Here is a 22,977-nt window from a genome sequence, read left to right on the forward strand (position 1 = left end):
AAGCAGACTCCCCGCTGAGCAGGGAGCCCAACGTGGGGCATCTCAATCCCAGGACCCCGGGATCATGACCTGAGCCGAAGGCAGACACTCAACCGACTAAACCACCCAGGCGCCCCTTCCTCACTGCTTTTAAGCAGGGGTGAATTTACACAGGAGGGTCTGGCCCTTGTCCTGCAAGCTTGTGTGTCTAAGACTCGAAGTTTTCACTTTCCCCTTAAGCCTTTCCTAAATCTAAATCTTCTTTAGAAGGAAAACCAGAAATGAGCGTGGTTCCAGGGAGAATTGTCAGAGACAGGGTTCAAGCCCTGGGCAGAAGACCGTGGAAGAGTCCTAGCCTTCCCCCAGAGATGCTTTATTACATGGTTTCATCAGTTGTCAGTGAATGGATCCTATGCCCATGCAAGGAGACGGGAACGTCGCACTGTACATGGCAGACTGTTCCCCTTTTAGCAATGCAGTCAGATGGGGCGGGTGATGAGTGGGTGCTTGGCTTCCCTGCCCGTGGGCAGGCTCTGAGAACCCAGCTGACAGAAACGAAAGCCCGACAAACTGGGAGGAAGGAATGTTCAGGAATCGGTGACCTCCATGTTCTGCAGCTGGCTTTCCAGGGGGACATCTCTGGCTGCCCCTTTCTTTTTGCTGCCCTCATGCTGCTTCTTCTGCTTCTTTGATGGCTCCTGGTCAATGGGTGCAGGCTTCACAAAGGGGATCAGTTCTTGGAGACCTGGAGGGAGAGAGCCAACCAAATAACCTATCATTTCTCAGGAGTCAAAGCCCAAGGACTTCTTGTGGAGAGTTCCACAAGACGATGATCCCTATGAACAAAAGGGCACCCACGATGGGAACTGGTTTCATTAATTCTTTTCTTCCCCGGTCTGAATTTTAGCTGAGCTTAAACAGGAAGGGATACCTGTAGTGGCTACTCTCTCAACTTTGGGGACAGCACAGACAGAGTTCTGGGGACTGTTTCTGACCAAGAACAGTTAGTCCACTCTGAAAGGGGGTTTGCTCTTCAGAAGAGCGGGAAGACCGAAGACGAGGAAGACGGGCTGGGCAGGGAGTCTCACCCGGCGGCATGAACGCCTTCAACTTCTCAGGCACGACGATGCCCTTCTCCGTCTGGTAGTTCTCCAGGATGGCGCAGATGGTGCGAGTGGTGGCGCACATCGTAGCGTTGAGCATATGGACAAACTCCACCTGCAAAGACAGGGTCCCCAGAGGGAGCATGAAACTCAGCCTAGGCTTACTCATGACCAGGAACCACCCACTTAGCCAGACTTCCTCAACTGTAACTATCCAAATCCAAAGCATTATTGATCTTTTACTAGACTAGAATTCTGTTTAGTATTTATTGCCTATAATAATAATTCCAGGAAGATTCCTCAGATCTCCATGAGTGACAAGTGATAGGTCCCAGCAAATGGAGGAGAGTTGGGCCCTTTGAGGGAAGGAGGAAACTTCCACAGTGGCCTCTCCTTTTAACCTCTTTCAAGTCCCTGACTTTGGAAAAGATTAGGGCCTGAAAACTGGGTTTGAAGAGATAAACTTACAAACCTAGACCTTCTTAGGTGAGAGGGAAGACACTGCCTCCAACGTGTCTTCTGTAGACAAATGGGGATTATTCTTTAACTGGAGTCACACAGAACAAAGCCCAAAAGAGAAGAACTAGAAATACCTTGTAGAATAGAGCTAGATTCAGGTTTCTATCTAAAAGGACTCTGTCCAGGGCGCCTGGGTGGCTCAGATGGTTAAGCGTCTGCCTTCGGCTCAGGTCATGATCCCAGGGTCCTGGGATCAAGTCCCACATCGGGCTCCCTGCTCAGCGGGGAGCCTGCTTCTCCCTCTGCCTCTCTCTCTCTCTCTCTGTCTCTTATGAATAAATAAATAAAATCTTTTAAATAAATAAATAAATAAATAAAAGGACTCTGTCCTGATTTAGTAGAAGTCATTTCCGGATTCCCTTTTTGGTCTAGATTGAGAAGCTCAAATTTTCCCATTGATGTGGGGACATAACATCCTCCAAGGACTGAGAAATAAGATGGACTTATTCTGCACAAGGCCCTATTTCCTACCTCCCAAGGGGCTACCTACCTTGTCCATCATCTTCTTGGTTTGCCCATATCGGATTCGGAGCCGGCGAGCCTGATAGTCTGTGCAGTTAGAACAGGAGACTAACTCACGGAAGGCTCCCGAGCCCGGAAACCAGGCCTCCAGGTCAAGCTTCTTACTGGCAGCATGATTCAAAGAACCTGTAAGGGAAAACCCCTAGAATTCATGAAGGAGGGATGGTATTTCAGGAGACTGACCTTTAGCAAACCTGAAGAATTCTTTAATTCACATCCTATCCCCAGAAGTGAAATCATGCCCAGATATTCTTATCACCAAATATTCCCAAGTGAGAACAGTGTGATATTTTAATTAATGTGGGCAATTAATTGGAATGTGAGCTATTTCTTTGTGTGGCGGCTCACCTGGTGAGGGTGGTGTTTGTGGGATGCGGGAAAGGGAGGCAGATACCTGAGACAATATTCACAATGTGGTAAGGGATCCCCAAAGACTGGTAGAAGTCTTCTGCAGTAGTAATCATCTCCTCAAACATCTCCCATGACTTGTTGTCGTGTGGTGACGAGTAGACAAACTGTTCAATCTGCAGAGGGGGACCCAACGAGACCATGAAAATGGGACAGGGTGAATAAACGAAAGGACTGAAGCGGGAGATATCCTTGCAATGGAGACCTATTCCTACACCACTGGGAGTCAGGGGAGGCTGGGGCCCCTGCGGGAGATCGGTGCTGGACTGGACTGGGGCTCTGAGAACGAATGCTCCATGGAGCTCCTACCATATACATGCCAAGTATTGTTCTAAGTGCTTTGCCCCTACCAACCAGCAGAATCCTCACAGCAGGCCTAATGAGGTGGGTACTATTATTACCCTCCTTTTGTAGAGGAGGAAACTGAGTGTGGAGATGTTAAGCAACTTGTTCAAGGTCACACAGCTGCTAAGTGGCAGAGCCGGCACCAGGACTCAGGCAGCCTGGTTCCAGGCTCTGCGCCCACGGCCACTCCAGCATGTGCTTCTTAGGCAGAAACAGATGTAGGCGGCGAGAGGGAAGACTGGAGCGAGGCTGGGTCTGAGCAACACAGAGCCTGCCTGTCTCTAACCACCCTGGAGAGGTCGACAAAAGGGTGCTGCTCCTCCCCCTGACCTGACCACTCACCTTCTCAAACTGATGGACTCGAAAGATGCCACGGGTGTCCCGACCGTGGGAGCCCACCTCCTGGCGAAAGCAGGTAGACAGGCCGGCATACTTGATGGGCAGATCCTCCGGCCGCAGCCACTCATCCCGGTGCAGGGCAGCAATGGGCTGCTCTGAGGTGGCAATCAGGTATTTCTCGTCATAGGAGTTGTCATCAGACTTTTCACTGCCTTTGCCAATCACCTGGAGGAGGAGGGACCTCTACTAGTTAAGGGTGAGGGATGAGGACCTCAGCGAGAGCAAGAAACCACAGGCAAGGCTAAAAAGACAAAGGAGGAAATGGGTCCCTCCAGAATGGGATCCCTCCTAGAGATCAAAGAAATGCAAATTAAAAGGAGATAAAATATTCTGATAATACTTTTTTTACTTATCTAATACATAAGACATTTATAAATAGTGAATAGTGGCCAATGACGGCAGGGCAGTAAAACCCGAGCTGGTAGCAATATACGTTAATCCCCCCAACAGACGTATGTTAGGTGTTTCTAAGTGCCAAGTTTGCCAATGCTGGGCAAAAGGGGACACGGTCTCTGCTCTCCTGGTGCTCAGGAGTTAGTGTAGGATAATACTCCTTAAAGAATCACTTTGGGGGCACCTGGGTGGCTCAGTCGTTAAGGGTCTGCCTTCGGCTCAGGTCATGATCCTGGGGTCCTGGGATCGAGCCCCACATCGGGCTCCCTGCTTGGCAGGAAGCCTGCTTCTCCCTCTCCCACTCCCCCTGCTTGTGTTCCCTCTCTCACTGTCTCTCTCTCTCTCTCACAAATAAATAAATAAAATCTTTAAAAAAAAATAAAAATAAAAAGAGGAGGGTGGAAACTTCCTCTGGGTCAGCGTTTGGGGACCTGGAAGACTACGTTGCTACTTGACAGTGGAACTCAGCCACTAACCACATGTGGCTATTTAAAGTAAATTAAAATTTAGTTCCTCGGCTTGCACCAGCCACAGTTCACGTGCTCAACAGCCACATGTGGCCGCTACTGTCAAACCGGATAGTAGAGACAGAACATTCCATCGCTGCAGAGAGTCCTACTGGACAGTGCTGCTCCAGAGAACTCATAGACCGAGGTTATCAGGCAGGAAGTGCCAGCCCAAACTCTCACTATGGGGACTCTCACTATGTGAGTCTCCCTGCATATGGATCCAAGAAGCATCTGGAGAAGAGATGGGGAATGCGGGAAACACAGGGGGCACCTGCTACCTAGTGTCTCTCTCATAATCCTCCATGCAGGGCATCCTAAAGCTGTGATTGTCCAATACTGCGGTTGAGATGAGGAAAAAAAGAAAAGAGAAAACAGGTTTCGGCTGATCCATGAACACATTCCCCTCCACATTAAAAGAAAGAAAGGGGGGAAAAAAGAAAAAAGAAAAGAAAAGAAAGGGAAGGGACACCTGGGTGGCTCAGTCAGTTAAGCGTCCGACTCTTGATTTTGGTTCTGGTCATGACCTCAGGGTCATGGGGTCCAGCCCCGCATCAGGCTCCGCACTCAACGCAGAGTCTGCTTGAGATTCTCTCTCCCTGCGCCTCCCCCCACTCGCTCTCGCTTGCTCTAAATAAATAAATAAAATCTTAGGGAAGAAGAGAAGGAGAACACAAAGGTTAGACTAATCCTTAGGGTTTAGAGAGCTTTTGCTTCCCACTGCAATTTGAATGAAAACGTAACTGGAACTCATCAATGGGAAGAAGTTCTACTAAACTCCTCTCTAAAATAAGTCAGGTGAGCCCAAAAGCATTGTCTGACTCCTCCCCAGTAAGAGCCAAGTCATCCCCTTCTGATAGAACAGTCTTGAAGGGGAAGGACAAGTAAAAAGTGGCCAGTGGACCATGCTGTTAGCAGAGATGCTCTAGAAATTCTGGGTGCCAGGCATAGACTGGGGAAGCCACGGCTGGGGTTGGAGCCAGCTCATCAGAATGAGCTTCTGACTCTCCATGTGAATCCTCTGGTTCTCCCCTGAGATGCTCCACGGTTGAGAAGGAGCCACAGACTGGAAGCCACATCCATCCCAAGGAGAATACGTCTTGCTCTCTAGCTCCCAGTCTGGGGTTAGGAGGAGGAGGACATGGGAAGATCAGCCGCTTCTTGAATTTTGTTTTGTCCAAGCACTCAAAAAATGTGCTTTTTTCCAAAGTTCACGGTGTTAAAGTATGCTCAATTTGAGTAAGTCATATAGATTATCTGGGGAAAGATAAAACAGGCTCTATGTCTGCACTGCCCAGTATGGTAGCCACTAGCCACATGTGACTACTTAAGTTAGAATTAATAAAAATTAAAATTTTACTGCCTCAGTTGCACTAGTTACATTTTAAGTGCTCAACAGCCATGATACAGAGTATCTCCACACCGCAGGAGGTTCTCCTGGACAACACAGCTCTGTATCTTTGAAGTTAAACTCTGTAACAAAGTCATTCTGCCATGTTGCCCCAGGCTACTCACCTTATAAAGTTCTTCATCAAACTGGCTGAGCTGTGCCACTTCCTGCATGACCTCCTTCCTCATGAAAAAGGGGGTATAAATGGGGGTGTAGCCCCGACTCCCCAAGGTGCGAAGGGCATACTGGATGAGTGCCTGTTCCAGGAACACCAGGACACCCTAAAGGAGCAGAGACACAGCGCTGTGTGATTGGCTTCTGCCACTACCATGTTCATCTGCTAGTATTTACACTCAGAGGCAACTGGGGGCACACGGGAGGCCAGCAAAGACTGTGAACCCCAGTGCCTGACTTAAGAGTTTCTTTCTTGATACCAATGCCCAGCACATCATCTAGGCACACTGGCAGGAGAAGCAAAGCGAGGCAGACAGGATGATTTGCCCAAGGTGCACGGGAGAGCTTTCTTGTGCTACATCTTAAAACACCAGATCCGTGTGTGTATGCAGAGCATACTATGTATATGTATATGTATACGTATACATGTCCTGTATCTCCAAAATTATTTTCCCATGCCCTTCCAAAGTCTTCCCTAAATTCATCTGCCCTCTGTCCCAACTCCTCTGGGTTTGCCGCCTCTGCCTACCTGTTCTCATAGCTCTCTGGGCCCACTCACCCCACAGCACTCATCACAGTGGGTTCTGACTCTTTGTTACTTGTCTGTCCAATTCCACTCAGCCCCTTAAAAGGCAGACTGCTCTGATCCAGTCAGTACAACATATATTCATTATGGAGGATCACTTAGGGGCTCTTGTTCTAGGGAATCCGGAGAAGCACTCTCCTGTCTCAAAAAGAGAACTGCATCCAACTGGCAGTAAGTTTGCAGGATAAAGGCATGAACAAGTGGTGGATCTGTGGCCTCTTTAAGTAGGTTATGTTTTCTGCATAGTTTTTTTTAGCTCCTTTTTAGAATCCCATCGCTACGGGTTCCTGGCTCTTACCTTCAGGAAGTAACCTCGACTTCCAGCCACCACGGCCCCCTTTTCGCCCTCAAAGCCATCTACCATCACTACCAGGTCCACGTGAGAGTACTTCTTCCTGACTGTACAATCGCCCCAGATCCTCTCTACTTTGTTGTCGGCATCCTAAGGAAACAAGACCAGGAGAGAAAGATGCATGATCACTGAATTTCACAACCTCCAGCTTTCTAAACCCCATTCCAAAAACAACCTAGAGCTTTGCGAAACTACTGCATAACTGAAACACTAGGTTTTGGTTACTGTGTACAGAGACTAAGGAAGAGAATTTGCTAGAGGATGTGTGTTCAATAGAGAAATAATAATTTACAAATTCCTAGAAGTGATTCTAGCCATGGAACCAAAATCATGAATTTCTAAGAGATCTGTCGCAGTCTCACTTTTTTTTTTACCCTTTTAAAAGACTCCTTGAAAATCCTGCTACAGGACAACCACCCCCCCACCCCCCCATCAGCATCGCCTGGGGTGCAGAGGAGAATGTAGATTTTTTTTTTTCCAGGCTCTCATTGGTCCTGGGGCCATATGAGGGCGGGCTCAGGGCCCTGACCTCCCGAGTCTCCCACCCCAGCCGGCAGTGAGTTTAAGGCTCGTTCACCAGGGAATGAATGAAAGAGGCACAGATGGGCCCAGCCACGGCTGGGGTGTCAGGGAACAAAGGCTGGGCTCAGAGCAGCTTTGTGCTGGGGAAGCTCCCACTCAGCAGGAAACTTTTATCATGCAGATTTCCCTTCAACCTGCAGCTTCTCAGCAGGGTGTGGGTGAGGGGTGAGGGTGATTTAGCAGATCCCTCCCAAAGGACTCACTGCTACCACGGGCAACACGCAGTGGAGGACAGCGGCCGATTCAGAAGAGATTTCTGTGCCCGGGGTCTCCTCCTACCTGCTGTCTCTGCTACTTCCCAATCAGGCAAGGATCTGACTCTTTCAATTCTCAATTGGTGGGCAGAGCGAATATACAAAGAGCCTGCTTCTGACACAAGGCCTATTATACAGAGAGGGGCAGCGTTTCCCAGTCCTCCTCCCAGCCCGCCCCCTCCCCAGCAGAGGGGAGCCCCGGGCAGGCCGCCGCCCACTGTGGCGCCAACACCTACCTCATCATTGCTGATGGGCACAGAGGGATGCAGAAGGTTCCCGATCTCTCGGAGGTTCTCAAACCGCTCTGCTTCCAGCTTTATCCTCTCGGCATCACACTTTAGGATGGCCTCATCGATGAGGAGTCGGACTTTTTTGATTTGTGAGACTTTCAGGCTCTGCAGATGAACAGGCCAGGCCAGTACCCAAGTCACAGCAGGTCAAGGTACAGAGTAGGAATAAGATTCTGTTGCCCTAACCTTGTTGTGCTCTAATGACAAGCCCTGTGATAGCACTGTTAAAATCAACAGTGAAGGGGTGCCTGGGTGGCTCAGCCATTAAGCGTCTGCCTTCGGCTCAGGTCATGATCTCAGGGTCCTGGGATCGAGCCCCGCATCGGGCTCCCTGCTCGGCAGGGAGTCTGACGCTCCTGCTCCCTCTGCTACTCTCTCTCTGTCAAGTAAATAAATAAAATATTAAAAAAAAAAAAAAAATCAACAGTGAAGGCTTTCGAAGAACTGAGATTTACTTCACACGCACACACTCAGTTTTGCCCTTACAATTCATTGGCATTTTCTTCTGGGGTACCTAAGGAAGAGATGGATCAATTCTGGCCATTCTTCTCAGTCGTATATATCTCAAGGGTTTTAATACTGTAGCTCTTTTTTTTTTAAATAGAATTTTTTTTTAAGATTTTATTTTATTTATTTGAGAGAGAGAGAGCACAAGTAGGCAGAGAGGCAGGCAGAGGGAGAGGGAGAAGCAGGCTTCCCCCGAGCAAGGAGCCCAATGCAGGACTCGATCCTAGGACCCTGGGATCATGACCTGAGCCGAAGACAGACGCTTAACCGGTTGAGCCACCCAGGAGCCCATTTTTTTTTAATAGAGTTTATGAACTTTTTTTTTTTAAGATTCTATTTATTTATTTGACAGAGAGACACAGCAAGAGGGAACACAAGCAGGGGGAGTGGGTGAGGGAGAAGCAGGCTTCCCGCTGAGCAAGGAGCCCCGACGAGGGACTCGATCCCAGGACGCTGGGATCGTGACATGAGCCGAAGGCAGAGGCTTAAGGACTGAGCCACCCAGGCGCCCCTACTGTAGCTCTTTTAAGAGCTCTTTCCCTTAACTTGTATTTTCTGATATTCCTAATTAAATCAATTTAGCGCTCTTATGTACTACATTTAACTGTTCTCTAGGAAGATTATAAATTTATTAGGAACAAGAGAACCTGTCTTAAGCTTATTTTGTATTCCTTTCTGCAAGTGTTTCAAACTACTGATTTCATGGGGACGGGAGAGCCCTTGGCAAGTGGGGCTGCACAGGAATAGCTCCCCCAGCCTAGCCCTTCAAGCACAGCAACTTTGCTTTTGTGTATTTATGCTCTTGCTATGCTTTTGTGTTGCAGGTTTTAAGAAAGGGTTCGGTGACTAAAAAACTTGAAAATTACTTCTCTAGGTTCACTGTTGTGCATATTTACTGAATTACAGTAAATTGAAAAGATCCTTGACTTTGTGAAAACTGAGTTCTATAAACCAAAGGTTGTTCGTCTCCTTTTTCCTCTGCTTCCTACTCTTGACTTTTCCACTCCATCCGTCCCTGTCTCTGTGATCTAATAAAAACTCAAGTATCGAGTCCAACAAGAGCGGAGGGGGACATTTCCCAGCTGCACACATTCAAGGATGCCACAATGCTGCGTGGAGCTGAGTGTCAGCACTTGCTTGTTCGGAACAAAGTTATGATGAAAGAACAGAAATCCAGCCTAGAAAAGGGAAGGACGGGGCGCCCGGGTGGCTCAGTTGTTAAGCATCTGCCTTTGGCTCAGGTCATGATCCCAGGGTCCTGGGATTGAGCCCCATGTCAGGCTCCCTGCTCGACAGAGAGCCTGCTTCTCCCTCTCCTGCTTTCCCTGCTTGTGTTCTCTCTCTTGCTCTCTTTGTCAAATAAATAAACAAAATCTTTAAAAAAAAAAAAAAAGAAAGAAAAGGGAAGGACAAAAACTTACAGCTAAATTGTCTGCAGTGAGGTCATCGAGATTTAAGACATCCTCCGGAACGGACTCATCTCCCACTGGCTCTTTTTTCTGCAGGGGAAACAAAGCAAAAAAAAAAACCAATACTATTAAATAAAAGAAAATTTCTGACATAGTTTTATAAGTATAACTTATTTATAACTTTCTATATAACTGTATCTAAAAGCTGCAACATATGAGAGAAAAAATTAGTGAGAAAGTTTCGAGTCCTTATCCTGCCACTTTCTGGCTTTTTTGATCCTGGACAGATCAATTAATCCATCGGGGTCAGAGGGCTGACACCAACAGGAACGTAGGAAGAATGTCTGCCCTGGACGTAGAGTAGTTATGGGCACCAAGAAGGTGTGAAAACGCTCATACCACTGCCCAGCTCTGGGGCAGGTGCCTGGATGTGAATCTGTGAATCCTTGTCCACTTCCTAAGAATAATCCCAGGACTGAGGCTAAGAGGAAAAAATGGATGGGATGACAGAATAGTAGGACACTAAGGAAAGCAAAATTTTTGAGGAAAAAAGTCACCAAATCTAGAACTAAGTTTAGAGCAATGAATGTAACTTGGCAAAACTGCAGAATGTATGAAGGGCTAGATTTTCTCCCCTCTGGTTTCTCTTCTACCCCTTCTTTGTGATATTCTGCCAAATCATTTCCAATCCTTGCTCAGAGCCATGGAGAAGATAATTTAAGAGTCAAATTCTTCCCAAATTAAAAGAAGTTAAAGAAAATTATCAAAGGCCATTATAATAAGATATGTAAGGCCTCAGCAAAACTTGCATAAAAACAAGTTGAGGAGATTCAGGGTCTGCTTTGCAAGTACAAGTCATGTCCAATGTCCTAAAGATATATTTTTTATTCTATACATAACAATAGGCAATTACGTTTACACAACCTCATATACTACTGCACAAAACTGAGTCATAAGAAAGAACTCAATCTTCTGAGGTAGAAATCCTTTCGATTTATTACACAATCTCATATACCAAAGTGAGAAGTCAGGATGCTAACCATAACCGAACTCACATCTTTCAGTGACTCAAGCAAAACCACCTTAAAAAGTTGTGGAAGTCTGAAAATCTCAGAATGAGTCTTGTTAAGAATAGGCAGAGACTAAAAAAAAGAAGACAGCAGGAGGGGAAGAATGAAGGGGAGGAAATCAGAGGGGGAGACGAACCATGAGAGACGATGGACTCTGAGAAACAAACTGAGGGTTTTAGAGGGGAGGGGGTGGGGGAATGGGTTAGCCCGGTGATGGGTATTAAGGAGGGCACGTACTGCATGGAGCACTGGGTGTTATACGCAAACAATGAATCATGGATCACTACATCAAAAACTAATGATGTACTGTATGGTGATTAACATAACAAAAAAATTTTTTAAAAAAAAGAATAAGCAGAGACTACTGAGGTAGGAAGAAATGGCCTAAATCTCAAGATTTTCCATTTAGCAGTCAAGAAAGCTGAGGCCCCTTTGCTATCTGATAATCCTTTAGGGCGGCAAATTCAAGTTCTGAGTTCAAGTTCTGACTCTGCAACTAATGATGTGATTTTAGGCAGGCTGCTTAATTTCCTAAGCCTATTCTTTTGCCCTTTTAATAAGGTTGACAAAGGTACTACCTATACTCCAGCAAAGATGAAAAACCAAAATGAATACTTTCAAGTGCTATACAAATTAAAGCCCTGCTAAGACCATTCTGATGGATAGGAAGGGAGAACACGCCTTGTGGGGCTACAGTGAAGGGATCTAAGAATGCTACTGCAAATGAAAACACTTCCATCTTGCTAGGAAAACACTAGGCTGGCACTACCTGTGTATGGGTCCCAAGGAATACACAGGCAGAGTGCACACTGGAATTTACATAACTATGGGGTCTCTGACATGCAAATGATTAAGTGTCGTGTTTCCCAAAGGAAGAAAACTATATGATTGTCGGTATCAATTTCCACAGCCAGTCACAAGCTGAAAGTGTAACAAAATACTGTTAAAGAGAAGGAGTCAGACTTTCCTGAAGTGTGAGGTACTAGAATCTGGAGGGAGTCTTTTTGTTATGCTCTTCCCTCGTTCAGGTCACAAAATTTTATAATTTTTTGGTTTAGTTTAGAGGTTTACAACTTAAAAATGAGACAGATTTGAGGGAGTATTTAATATGTTTTTTAAAAATGATTAAGGGGCTAAGGATATTTTTGAGGAAAGATTAAAAGCATGAACTACTCTGGAGAGCAAAGCAAGGCCAAGCTAAAATTTAACATTCTTCAAGCACAGGAAGGATTTTTTGGATGAAGGCCAGTAATGACTTGCCCTCTGCTGTTACTTGCAATTGCTGAATAACTACAATGTTCTAGGCATTGTGCCAGGTTCTCTATATTTAAAAAATTTAGTTCTTACAATTCTGTTCTATAGGTGAATGTTAGTATTGTCATTTCACAGATGAAAAAATTGAAGCTCAGAAGTTAACTTGCCTAAAGTCACATAGCCAACAATCCAGGATTTGGGCTCCTTATCTGTGCTCTTTCCATTAAAGAGCACGACTACACTGAGACAAAGAATCTCAAGTCCACCCTAAGAAAACCTTTCTGGCACTGTAGACTGAGCTTAAGAAATAATTGGGTAAGATTACTGGTGGAAGTTATGTTATTATAAGAACAAAACAGACAATGAATGAGCAATGTGGCAAGAATCTTTTCTTGCTACAGACTGAATGTTTATGTCCCCCCCAAAACTTGTTTTTTTTTTTTTTAAAGATTTTTATTTATTTAACAGAGATAGAGAGAGAGCACAAGTAGGCAGAGCGGCAGACAGAGGGAGAAGGAGAAGCAGGCTCTCCGCCGAGCAGGGAGCCCGATGCGGGGCTCGATCCCAGGGCCCTGGGATCATGACCCGAGCTGAAGGCAGCCATTTAACTGACTGAGCCACTCAGGCGCCCCCCCCCCCCAAAACTTGTATGTTGAAACCTAACCCCCAATGTGATGGTGTTTGGAGGTGGGGTCTTTCAGAGGAGATTAGGTCATTAGGGCAGAACTCTCATAAAGGGGATGAGTGCCCTTCTTTTTTTTTTTTTTTTTTTAAAGATTTTATTTATTTATTTGTTTGACAGAGAGAGACACAGCGAGAGAGGGAACACAAGCAGGGCGAGTGGGAGAGGGAGAAGCAGGCTCCCCGCAGAGCAGGGAGCCCGATGCGGGACTCGATCCCAGGACCCTGGGATCATGACCTGAGCCGAAGGCAGTCGCTTAACCAACTGAGCCACCCAGGCGCCCAGGATGAGTGCCCTTCTAAGAGACCCCAGAGAGCTCCCTTCTATCAATGTGAGGACACAACAAGAAGACAGCTGTCTATGAACCAGGAAGTGGGCCCTCACCAACCCAGAACCTGCCAGCACCTTGATTTTGGACTTCTCAGTCTTCCGAACTGTGAGAAATAAACTGCTCTTGTTTATAAACCGCCCATCTATGGTATTCTGTTATAGCAGCTTGAAGGGACTAAGACTTATCTGAAGACACAAAATGGACTCACCGATCCCTGAAAGTGCCTCTTAGTTCTCTTTCCTACTTTCTTCCTTTCTTTTTAAAATATTTGTCCCTTTGGTAAGAAATTCAGTATCTCACAGAATTAGACACTAGGTTAGAAATTATGTATTAACTAAGAGTAAAATTAAATACCTCTGCTCAAGCTTTCAAGGCTGTTACCTAGTTCTCTTACCTTCATTTTCTCTCCAATTGTCTTGCTGCACAGGTTCTTCAGCTTGTTCAAGTTGTCTGCCCGAAATCTGCCTGAAGAATAAAGAATCCAAGAATATACCAAAGATATGCACATAATTAAGAACTGCCCCCCGCCAAAACACCCACAAAAAAAAAACGCCAAAAAACAAAAAAACTGCCCCCTGCCAATCACAGCTCCTTAGGCAGAGCTAAAGGATCTCATGAAATTGTGAAATCTTGCAGCTTTAGAGCCCCAAATTTAGTTGGCATATACTGGTGACAATGGGGTTCTCCCAGCATTTGGTGACAAGGAAAAGTCCCTTCTGGGACTGAAACTGGAAACTATCATAACCTGGACAATGCCACGGTCAAATAACAAATCTGAGAAACCTGGAAAAAACTCAAATAACTATAACCTGCTCAATTATCTTAAAATCCATTGAAAGAAACTATGTGGTAAAAGGGGCGCCCTGGGTGGCTCAGTCGTTAAGCGTCTGCCTTCGGCGCAGGTCATGATCCCAGGGTCCCGGGGTCAAGCCCCACATCGGGCTCTCTGCTCAGCGGGAAGCCTGCTTCTCTCTCTCCCACTCCCCCTGCTTGTGTTCCCTCTCTCGTTGTGTCTCTGTTAAATAAATAAAATCTTAAAAAAAAAAAAGAAAGAAACTATGTGGTATGCACGGCAATCTGGAAAGAGAGCTATCCTGTTTCTAGTCCTGTGAACTTGGTTGCAGCATCTCTGTGCTAGAAATGGTTAATGTTACTCCCTTTGCTCTGACAAAAATCTCACCTGGCAGCCTGGAGAATAAGTTTCTTATGCTTTAGTTTCTTTGCGGGAAGATGGTGCACTAATCAGCCTACATGTGTATTCGGGCCCAAACTATTGTATCAGTATTGTGGTTCATTAATCTAAGTCTAATTAGCAAAAGTCAGACCTCTTGAATCCAAGCTTGAGGACCACGGCAAGTTTTTGATGGGTGAAATGATGACTAGAAATGAGACAGCTCCTAGGCAGCTATTTTTTTTTAAGTTTTTTTTTTTTTTTTAAAGATTTTATTTATTGGGCACCTGGGTGGCTCAGTCGTTAAGCGTCTGCCTTCGGCTCAGGTCATGATCCCAGGGTCCTGGGATCGAGTCCCACATCGGGCTCCCTGCTCGGCAGGAAGCCTGCTTCTCCCTCTCCCACTCCCCCTGCTTGTGTTCCTGCTCTCGCTGTCTCTCTGTCAAATAAATAAATAAAATCTTTAAAAAAAAAAAAAAAGATTTTATTTATTTATTTGACAGAGAGACACACAGAGAGGAGAGGGAACACAAGTAGGGGGTGCAGAGAGGGAGAAGCAGGCCTCCCGCGGAACAGGAAGCCCGATGCGGGGCTCGATCCCAGGACTCTGGGATCATGACCCAAGCCGAAGACAAGACGCTTAACAACTGAGCCACCCAGGCACCCCTTTTTTTAAGGTTTTGCCAAACTTGAACTAAACATTAGTACATAATGTTCTAACTACTTTCTCATTCACTTACTTTGATTAGAGAGATGGGAACAGAAGAGCGGTCACCAGGGGTTAGAGGGGGCAGGGGAGAGAGAAGAGAGAGAATGGACAACAAAGGGACAGTGAGAGGGATCTCTATGATGATGGAACAGCCTTGTCCTGAGTGTGACAGTGGTTATACAAATCTACACATGGGATAAAGCTGCACAGAACTACACACACACACACACACACACACGTGCATATAAAACTGGTGAAATCTGAATAAGGTCTGAACTGTAGCAATGTCAGTTTCTTGACTTTGATACTGTACCAGTTGTGTTAGATGTCATCAGTAGGAGAAACCCGTGAAGGGTGCATAGGACCTCCTTGTACTCTTTTTGCAATTTCCTGTCAATCTGTAACTATTTTGAAATAAAAAGTTATATAAATTTTTATTTAGTCCCTCCTATTTGGAAGGCCCTGTATTGAGTGCTGGGAATAAAAAAGAAAATATTATGCTAGGTGCTGAAACTAAAAGAAAACAGTAACAATGCTGGATGTTTCAATCAATGAATGTAACATATCCCATCATTATCTTTAATTTTTCTCAGCAATGTTTTTCAGTTTTCAGTGCACGGATCTTGAATGTCATTTATTAAATGTATTCTAGGCATCAGATGCTTTTTGTTATTTGTATATAGAAATACCATTGATTCTGTATATTGTATACAGTGATCTTGTTAAATTTACTTAATTTTTTTTAATTTAAAATTAAAAAATTTTAAATTTACTTAATTTTATTTATTTTTAATATTTTATGTATTTAATTTGTCAGAGAGAGAGAGAGAGCACACAAGTAGGGAGAGGGGCAGAGGCAGAGGGAGAAACAGGCTCCCCACGAAGCAAGGAGCTGGATGCGGAACTCGATCCCAGGGCCCTGGGATCATGACCCAAGCTGAAGGCAGACACTTAAGTGACTGAGCCACCCAGGTGCTCCAAATTTACTTAATTTTAATAGTTCAGTTCTGCACACACCATCAAGTCATCTGCAAATAATGACAGCTTTACTTCTGTACCAGTCTTTTTTTTTTTTTTTTTGAGGTATAACTGACATATAACATTGTATTAGTTTCAGGTGTACAACATAATGATTTGCTATTTGTATACACTGCAAAATGATCACCACAGTAAATCTAGTGACCATCTGTCATCACATTCTATTCCAATCTTCTTTATTTTTTTTAAGTAGGCTCCGTGCCCAATGTGGGCTCTAACTGACAACTCTGAGATGAAGAGTTGCATGCTCTACTGACTGAGCTGTCAGGCACCCCTCTTTTTTTTGCCTTATATCATACTGTCTAGAGCCTCTAGCATGATGTGGATTAGAAGTGGTGATAGCAGATATCCTTGTCTTTTTTTTTTTTTTAAAGATTTTATTTATTTATTTGAGAGAGAGAGAATGAGAGACAGAGAGCACGAGAGGGAAGAGGGCAGAGGGAGAAGCAGACCCCCTGCTGAGCAGGGAGCCCGATGTGGGACTCGATCCCGGGACTCCAGGATCATGACCTGAGCCGAAGGCAGTCGCTTAACCAACTGACCCACCCAGGCGCCCGCAGATATCCTTGTCGGGAGATATCTCCCGACCTCAGGGAGAAACCATTCGGTACTTCATCATTAAGAATGTTAGCTATAGGGGACCCCTGGGTGGCTCAGTCAGTTAAGCATCTGCCTTCTGCTCAGGTCATGATCCCAGAGTCCTGGGATCAAGTTCCACCTTGGGCTCCCTGCTCAACCAGGAACCTGCTTCTCCCCTTGCCTGCCGCTCCCCCACTTGTGCTCTGTCAAATAAATAAATAAAAACTTAAAAAAAAAAAAAAAAAGAATGTGGGGCGCCTGGGTGACTCAGTTGTTAAGACTCTGCCTTCGGCTCAGGTCATGATCCCAGGGTCCTGGGATCAAGCCCTGCATCGGGCTCCCTGCTCAGCGGGAAGCCTGCTTCTCCCTCTTCCACTCCCCCTGCTTGTGTTCCTTCTCTCGCTGTCTCTCTCTGTCAAATAACTAAATAAAATCTTAAAAAAAAAAGAATGTTAGTTATAGGTTTTTTGATAAATATCTATGATCAGATTAAGGCAGTTCCCTTCTATTCCTAGCTTCCTGCATTTTATCATGAGTAACTGGAGTAACGTGGGAAAAAAATGAACTTGATCCCTATCTCACATCATACACCAAAATCAATGTGGGATGAATCATCCACCTAAATGTGAAAGGCAAACTAGTAAAACTTCTAGAAAAAATACTGGAAAATCTCTTCAGGAACTTGGGATATGAAAAGATTTCCTAAACAGAACACAGGAAGTACAAACTACGAAGAAGAGATCAATAAATTAGACTTTGTTAAAATTAATACTTTTAAAAAATTTTTAAATTAACATATCATGTATTATTTGTTTCAGGGGTACAGGTCTGTGATTTATCAGTCTTACACAATTCACAGCGCTCACCATAGCACATACCCTCCCCAATGTCCATCACCCAGCCACCCCATCCCTCCCAGCTCCCTCCACTCCTGCAACCTTCAGTTTGTTTCCTGAGATTAAGAGTCTCTTATGGTTTGTCTCTAGAATTAATACTTTTTTAAAAAAGATTTATTTATTTATTTTAGAAAGAGAGAGAGAGAGCTCATGAATGGGAGAAGGGGCAGAAGGACAGGGAGAGAATTCTCAAGCAGACTCCCCGCTGAGTGTGGAGCCCCCTAGGACCCTGAGATCATGACCTGAGCTGAAATCAAGAGTCGTACACTTAACTGACTGAGCCACTCAGACACCCCTAAAATTAGTAATTTCTATTCATTAAAAGACTGAGAGAGTGAGAGGCAAGTCACAGACTGGGAGAAAATATGTGCAATATACGTATCTGACAAGGTCTTGTATCCAGAAGGGATAAAGAATTCCTACAAATCAGTAAGAAAAAGACAATTAAATAAAAATTGGTCAACATTCTCAAACAGACACTTCTCAAAATAGGCTATCCAAATACTAACAAGGATATGAACAGGTGCTCAATTATCTTTAGTCACCAGGAAAATGCAAATTAAAACCACGAGATACCACTATATATCCACCAGAATGGCTAAAACTAAATTAAATTAAAATTAAATTAAAAAGGCTGCCAATATTAAGGGCAAGGAGGTAGAATAACTAGAATTCTTATTTTGCTGGTGGGAGTGTTGACTGCTACAACTACTTTGGATAACTATTTGGTAATATCTACTAAACCTAAACATGTACCTACCTTATGATCCAGCAACTCCATTTATATATACCTACAGAAAGGAGTGCTTATGTCTACCAAAAGACACACAAAACAATGTTCATAGCACTTTATTCATAATACCCAGTCCAAATGGCCATCAAAAGAATTGATTAGTACATCTATATGGTAATTGGTATATTTACATAATAGAGTACTGTACAGCAATGAAAAAGAACCAAACACTGCTCCACATGAAAAGGTAGAATAATCTTACAGACATAATTTTGAGAGAAAGACACCAAAATCAGGCAAATTAAATTTGCCTGATTTTGAACTCAGTGTAAATGGAAAAATATATGCTATATAAGAGTATTTACATTAAGTTCAAAACCAGGCAAAATTAATTTATGGTGACAGAGGGCAGAATACTGTTATTTTTGAAAAGGGCATGAGGGAGCCTGCTGAGGCTTTGACCTTGACCTGGGTGGTGGTTAGATAGGTATACAGCTTTGTAAAACCCATCAAGCTGCACATTAAAATCTGTACACTTTGCTGACTACATCTCAGGAAAAAAAAAAGTTTGAAAAGGTTGTGTATAAAAATACCATATATGTCACAATTAGATATATGAGCTAATATGCGGAGAAGACTCAACAAATGAGGCAGTGCTATGGGAGCAGAAGAGATGGTTTGGCAAAGAGGACTGATGGGAGTGGGGGCAGTAGCCTGATAGGAATATTCCAAGAAGAGGCAACAATCATGGACGTGTGAAAGGGCATACAGGGAGCATAACAAGGCTAGAACAAAGAGTGGAGGGTAGATGTGCGAGAGCGACAAAAGATGAGGCTAGGAAGACACGCAGGGCTTTGTAAATTGTGTTCAGTAATTTGTATTTTCGTGCTTTAGGGCCACACTGTCTGACATGGTAGCCACTGGCTACATGAGGCTTTTGAGCATTTGAAAAATGGCAAACCCAAACTGAGATACACCGTATGTGTAACATATACACCAGATTTCGAAGACTTGTAAAAAAGAAAAAGGATGTAAAATATCTCAATTTTTATACTGATCACATGTTGAACATACAATTTTTGATATACTGACGTAGTATAGTATCTTACTAAAATGAACTTCTTGTTTTTCTTTCCCTTTTTAATTGGCTACCAGAAAATTCACAAATTTATTTATTTGAGAGAGAGAGAGAGAAAAAGAGTGTGCGCGCGCAGGGGGAAGGGTAGCGGGAGAGGGAGAAGCAGACTCCCTGCTGAGTGTGGAGCCAGATGCAGGGCTCCACACAACTCAGGGTTCGATCCCAGGACTCTGAAATCATGATCTGACCCGAAGTCGGAAGTCAGACACTTAATAAACTAAGCCAGCCTGGTGCCCTCCGATGGCACTGCTTTAAGGTAAGAATGTCACTGCAAGACTTAAACCCGGATGTAAAATGATTAGATTTCCATTCCAAAAAGATCACATGTCCTGGATGTGGCCCTGCACTAGGTGAGACTGGGGTAAAACTGAAAGCAGTCAGAAAGTTCTCCCAAAGAGAACGACCTGACTTAAGGCATGTGCAGTAAGATAGTGAAGAGAAATTTCATTCAGGATAGCACAGGTTAGATAGAATTCCTGTAATTACCAGCAGATTTCAAGATACACTGAAATCTAGCAGCTTTGGAAATAGTCGAGACAACTGCTTATCATATGTCCAAATGTGCCCTTGCTATACTACTCTAAATTAAAAAGAAGAAATCACAGTTTGAATCTTGGAGTTAGAAGAGTTGTGGTAAACTCTGATGTGATACTACGATTCCAAGTTCTCTCAGATACCTGTGTTCCACACAGAGCCCTAGTGCCACCTTGCCTGTCCACAGGCAGACAAACAGGTATACACGTGGAGTCTACTGGGTCCTCAGTCAGGGAACATGATCTGAATTTTTAATGTGGCTCTCGGTTACACATCCTTGTTGCAGTCAATGACAGAAGAACCTTGATATAAGATACAAGGTCAGTCAATGTCCAACTTGGGCAGCCAGTGACTTGGGAAAAATCATTAATTCCTTTTGGCTGCTAAGAGAATATTGGGAAGGGATGTTAGGTAGAAAAGAATCAAATCAACAGATGTGTTGAAAATAAACTACACAAACTGTTTTTCATACAGAAGGGCCAAGTGCCCTGAACACAGAAGATACTCACAAATTCAGTAACCCTTTGTTAAGCCCTTACCAAGAACCAGGTGCAGTGCTAGATATTGGGATTATATGCATGCATATGTATGTATATCCTGTATGTGTATGTATACCCCAGCTATTGGGACATACAGGCGAATAAAACACGGAACTTGTCCCTGAAGAACTCATCCCCTCACCACATATCCACTCAACAAGTAAGGAACAGAACTTCCTGTGGACATGTACACCATACACAAGAGACTAAGTAACACATTCAAAGTCACTTAACAGCTGTACAATAACCAGACTGACACAAAATCTGATACTTCTGACTTCTAATTCAGTAAAACAGTGTCCAGGCTAGTTTTTTCCCTTCCATTTAATTTAATTCCAACTCAAAAATTCAGATTTAGATTCAGGTGGTGGGATCTCACAGTCAAACAAATACCACATTGGAATGAATGAGACCACAGAATCAGCAGACAACAGAAGTTAAACAAATACTTTCTTCCTACCCAATGCCCTGATCAATTTAGGAAAATCAATTTTCCTAACGGAAATCCACCACACTCTTGGACAGCGAGGGCCTTTGCAGTATGCTGTCAGAAAACCTGGCTCTCAGCTGGTTAGACCTATTGCATCAGACAAAAAAAAAAAAAAAAAAAGAATCACATGTGCTTGACAGCTTCCGGCCAATCAGTGACTCCCCCGGTTAATCCAGGCAGAAGTTGATAGGCAGAGGGTTCTCTGGTTTAGCTTCATGAAAGACACCCGGATCAGTTCAAGGTTCTAGACCGACTCGCCTAAGTCTTTCCCGGAAAACTTGGGCAAATCACAATTAAACAGGCTCAATAATTACAAGCTTGTTCTTGCCTCCCGGCACTCCGCTCCCCACGTCTGGTCTACTACGGCAAAGTCTTTCCTCGATTCTTAAAGGTATGCCTGCAGGTCAGGGGGATGGCCTTCCCCAAAGCTTCGGGATCACTGCTTTTAGTCAGGAGCGGCTTCCGAAATCCCCAAATCCTTCCAATATGTGTGGACTGAACTATTACGCTGCAGATGTGACTCAGGCTCAGGCTGGAGCCTTTGGTCTTATCAGGTTAGAGGGAGACCACTCGGGCCTTGCTGAAGATGAGAAAGGGACCGAAGGCGACCAAAGATGAGTGTCAGGAAAGGGGACCCGCAAGCCCCGAACCTCCCGCCCTAGCTTTCTTCTGACTACCGGTGCGGCAGGAAGGCTTGACAGCTCCTGATGTGCACGCGCCAAGCTCCTTCCCAGACAGCCCAGCGACCCGCACCGAGCACGCGCGTCAGAGAGCTCCCATGGCCCGGGCGGAGGGAAAAGGTGGGATGGTCCCGGCTCGCACAGCGCGTTTTAGGGGACAGTGAGAGCCTGGAGTCACCGCAACCAGGGAGGGGACTAACAAGGGGTGGAGGCTGTGGCCTCGGGAGCGGTAACGAGATCGGAGAGATGAAGTTGGGATTAGGATCGGAGGATACCCGGCGCGTCCCGGTACTTACATCGTCGCCACTCGCCGTCTGCCTTCACCAGCTGATCTACTAGTCCCGGGTCCTTGAAGCGCTTCTCCTGCGTCTCTCGGATGAGAGCTGGGTCCCCTCCTTTATCTACCCGAAACAAATCCAGATCCAGCACCATCTTTCCTTCTCTCGGGCCAACGCTAAGTGACGTAAGGAACGTACCACAGCAGCCAGTGACCACCGCACTGCGCCGGCGCGCTGACCCGCCCTCCCCGCGCAGGCGCGGCTGGAGGGCGCAGGCGCCCCCTGTCGGCTGGAAGCAGCTGCGCTGGAGTCGGGGCTGCGGGGAGGAACGTGGAGTGGTGGGGCGTGGGCGTCTCGGGTTGCGTGCAGGGCTGGCCAGGCTAGTGGGTTTTGTCCGGGTTTTGCCTCAGTTTCCTCATATTAAAGGGCACATCTCAGGTTAGGCAGAGGCCTGCCAATATGATCTCCGGCTTGGAAGCTAGAGCTTCCAATAGATGCCAGTTTTTGTCTTACAAGCATGGTTCCTAAGACTGGACCCTCTCCCTGAACCTCTGTTCTCTTCTCCATCTTGAGACAAGAATATGGCTACATGTTTTAGTCCCTGGGTTACCTAGAGCTAGGATACCTTTCTCGCATGATGCATGATTAGGATACCTTTCTTAACGTGATTATTGAGTAAATCAGTTTGTCCTATTACCAACCTTTTGGATCACAGGATTGGAAAAGTGAGATTTAAACATTTTAGAGAGGGACATGAGACTTTTCCAAGGGGGTAAGTATTTAGCAGATTTGAAGAAAGTATGAGGTATTGAGGTCACATCTTGGGTCTGTTTAAAACTCTTAGAACAAAAATTTCACCATATTTTCGTTTTATAACGTTCACACCCTTACAGTGAAATATTATGGTTGCTGATTGGAGCCAAAGTTATCAAAAAGTACTGCTGATAACAAGAGATTATTTGGAGGATTTGGGAATAGGCAGTCTGCCCACTCCATCCTTCTTATAGAGACTTTAGAGCCCCACCGGCAATGCTGGCTGTGCTAAGACCTTCTTGGTCTTAACAGCACTTGCATGGGCTCCTGTGATGAGGATATATGGCATTGCTATCCCTGCTCCCCAACAAGTGTCTGCCAAGC

At 45.0% G+C, this 22,977-nt stretch overlaps 1 protein-coding gene across 1 annotated transcript; it reads right to left on the reverse strand.

Annotated features, from left to right (window-relative positions):
• Window positions 1-292: 292 nt before the first annotated feature.
• Window positions 293-22,088, reverse strand: SARS1 (seryl-tRNA synthetase 1). The gene is made up of 11 exons (XM_045897048.3): window positions 21,859-22,088; window positions 13,450-13,520; window positions 9,731-9,808; window positions 7,749-7,907; window positions 6,623-6,766; window positions 5,690-5,845; window positions 3,219-3,440; window positions 2,518-2,647; window positions 2,092-2,249; window positions 1,068-1,197; window positions 293-724 (listed from the first exon to the last, which is right to left on the reverse strand). The coding sequence occupies exons 1-11, from the start codon at window positions 21,992-21,994 to the stop codon at window positions 567-569; spliced, it is 1,542 nt and encodes a 513-aa protein (XP_045753004.1). The 5' UTR covers window positions 21,995-22,088; the 3' UTR covers window positions 293-566.
• Window positions 22,089-22,977: the final 889 nt, after the last annotated feature.

This window comes from Mirounga angustirostris, unplaced genomic scaffold (genome assembly GCF_029215605.1).
Source record: "Mirounga angustirostris isolate CCGP_5_RB_7025 unplaced genomic scaffold, mMirAng1.0.hap1 SCAF_4, whole genome shotgun sequence".
NCBI lineage: Eukaryota > Metazoa > Chordata > Mammalia > Carnivora > Phocidae > Mirounga > Mirounga angustirostris.

Bases quoted from the DNA above. Each gene is read 5' to 3' on its own strand.
- SARS1 (XM_045897048.3), bottom strand. From the start codon at position 21,994: ATGGTGCTGGATCTGGATTTGTTTCGGGTAGATAAAGGAGGGGACCCA. The intron at 3,441-5,689 runs GTGAGTAGCCTG...CTCCTCCTCCAG, and splicing joins TTGATGAAGAACTTTATAAG to GTGATTGGCAAAGGCAGTGA. The intron at 2,250-2,517 runs GTATCTGCCTCC...TTTCCCTTACAG, and splicing joins CATTGTGAATATTGTCTCAG to GTTCTTTGAATCATGCTGCC.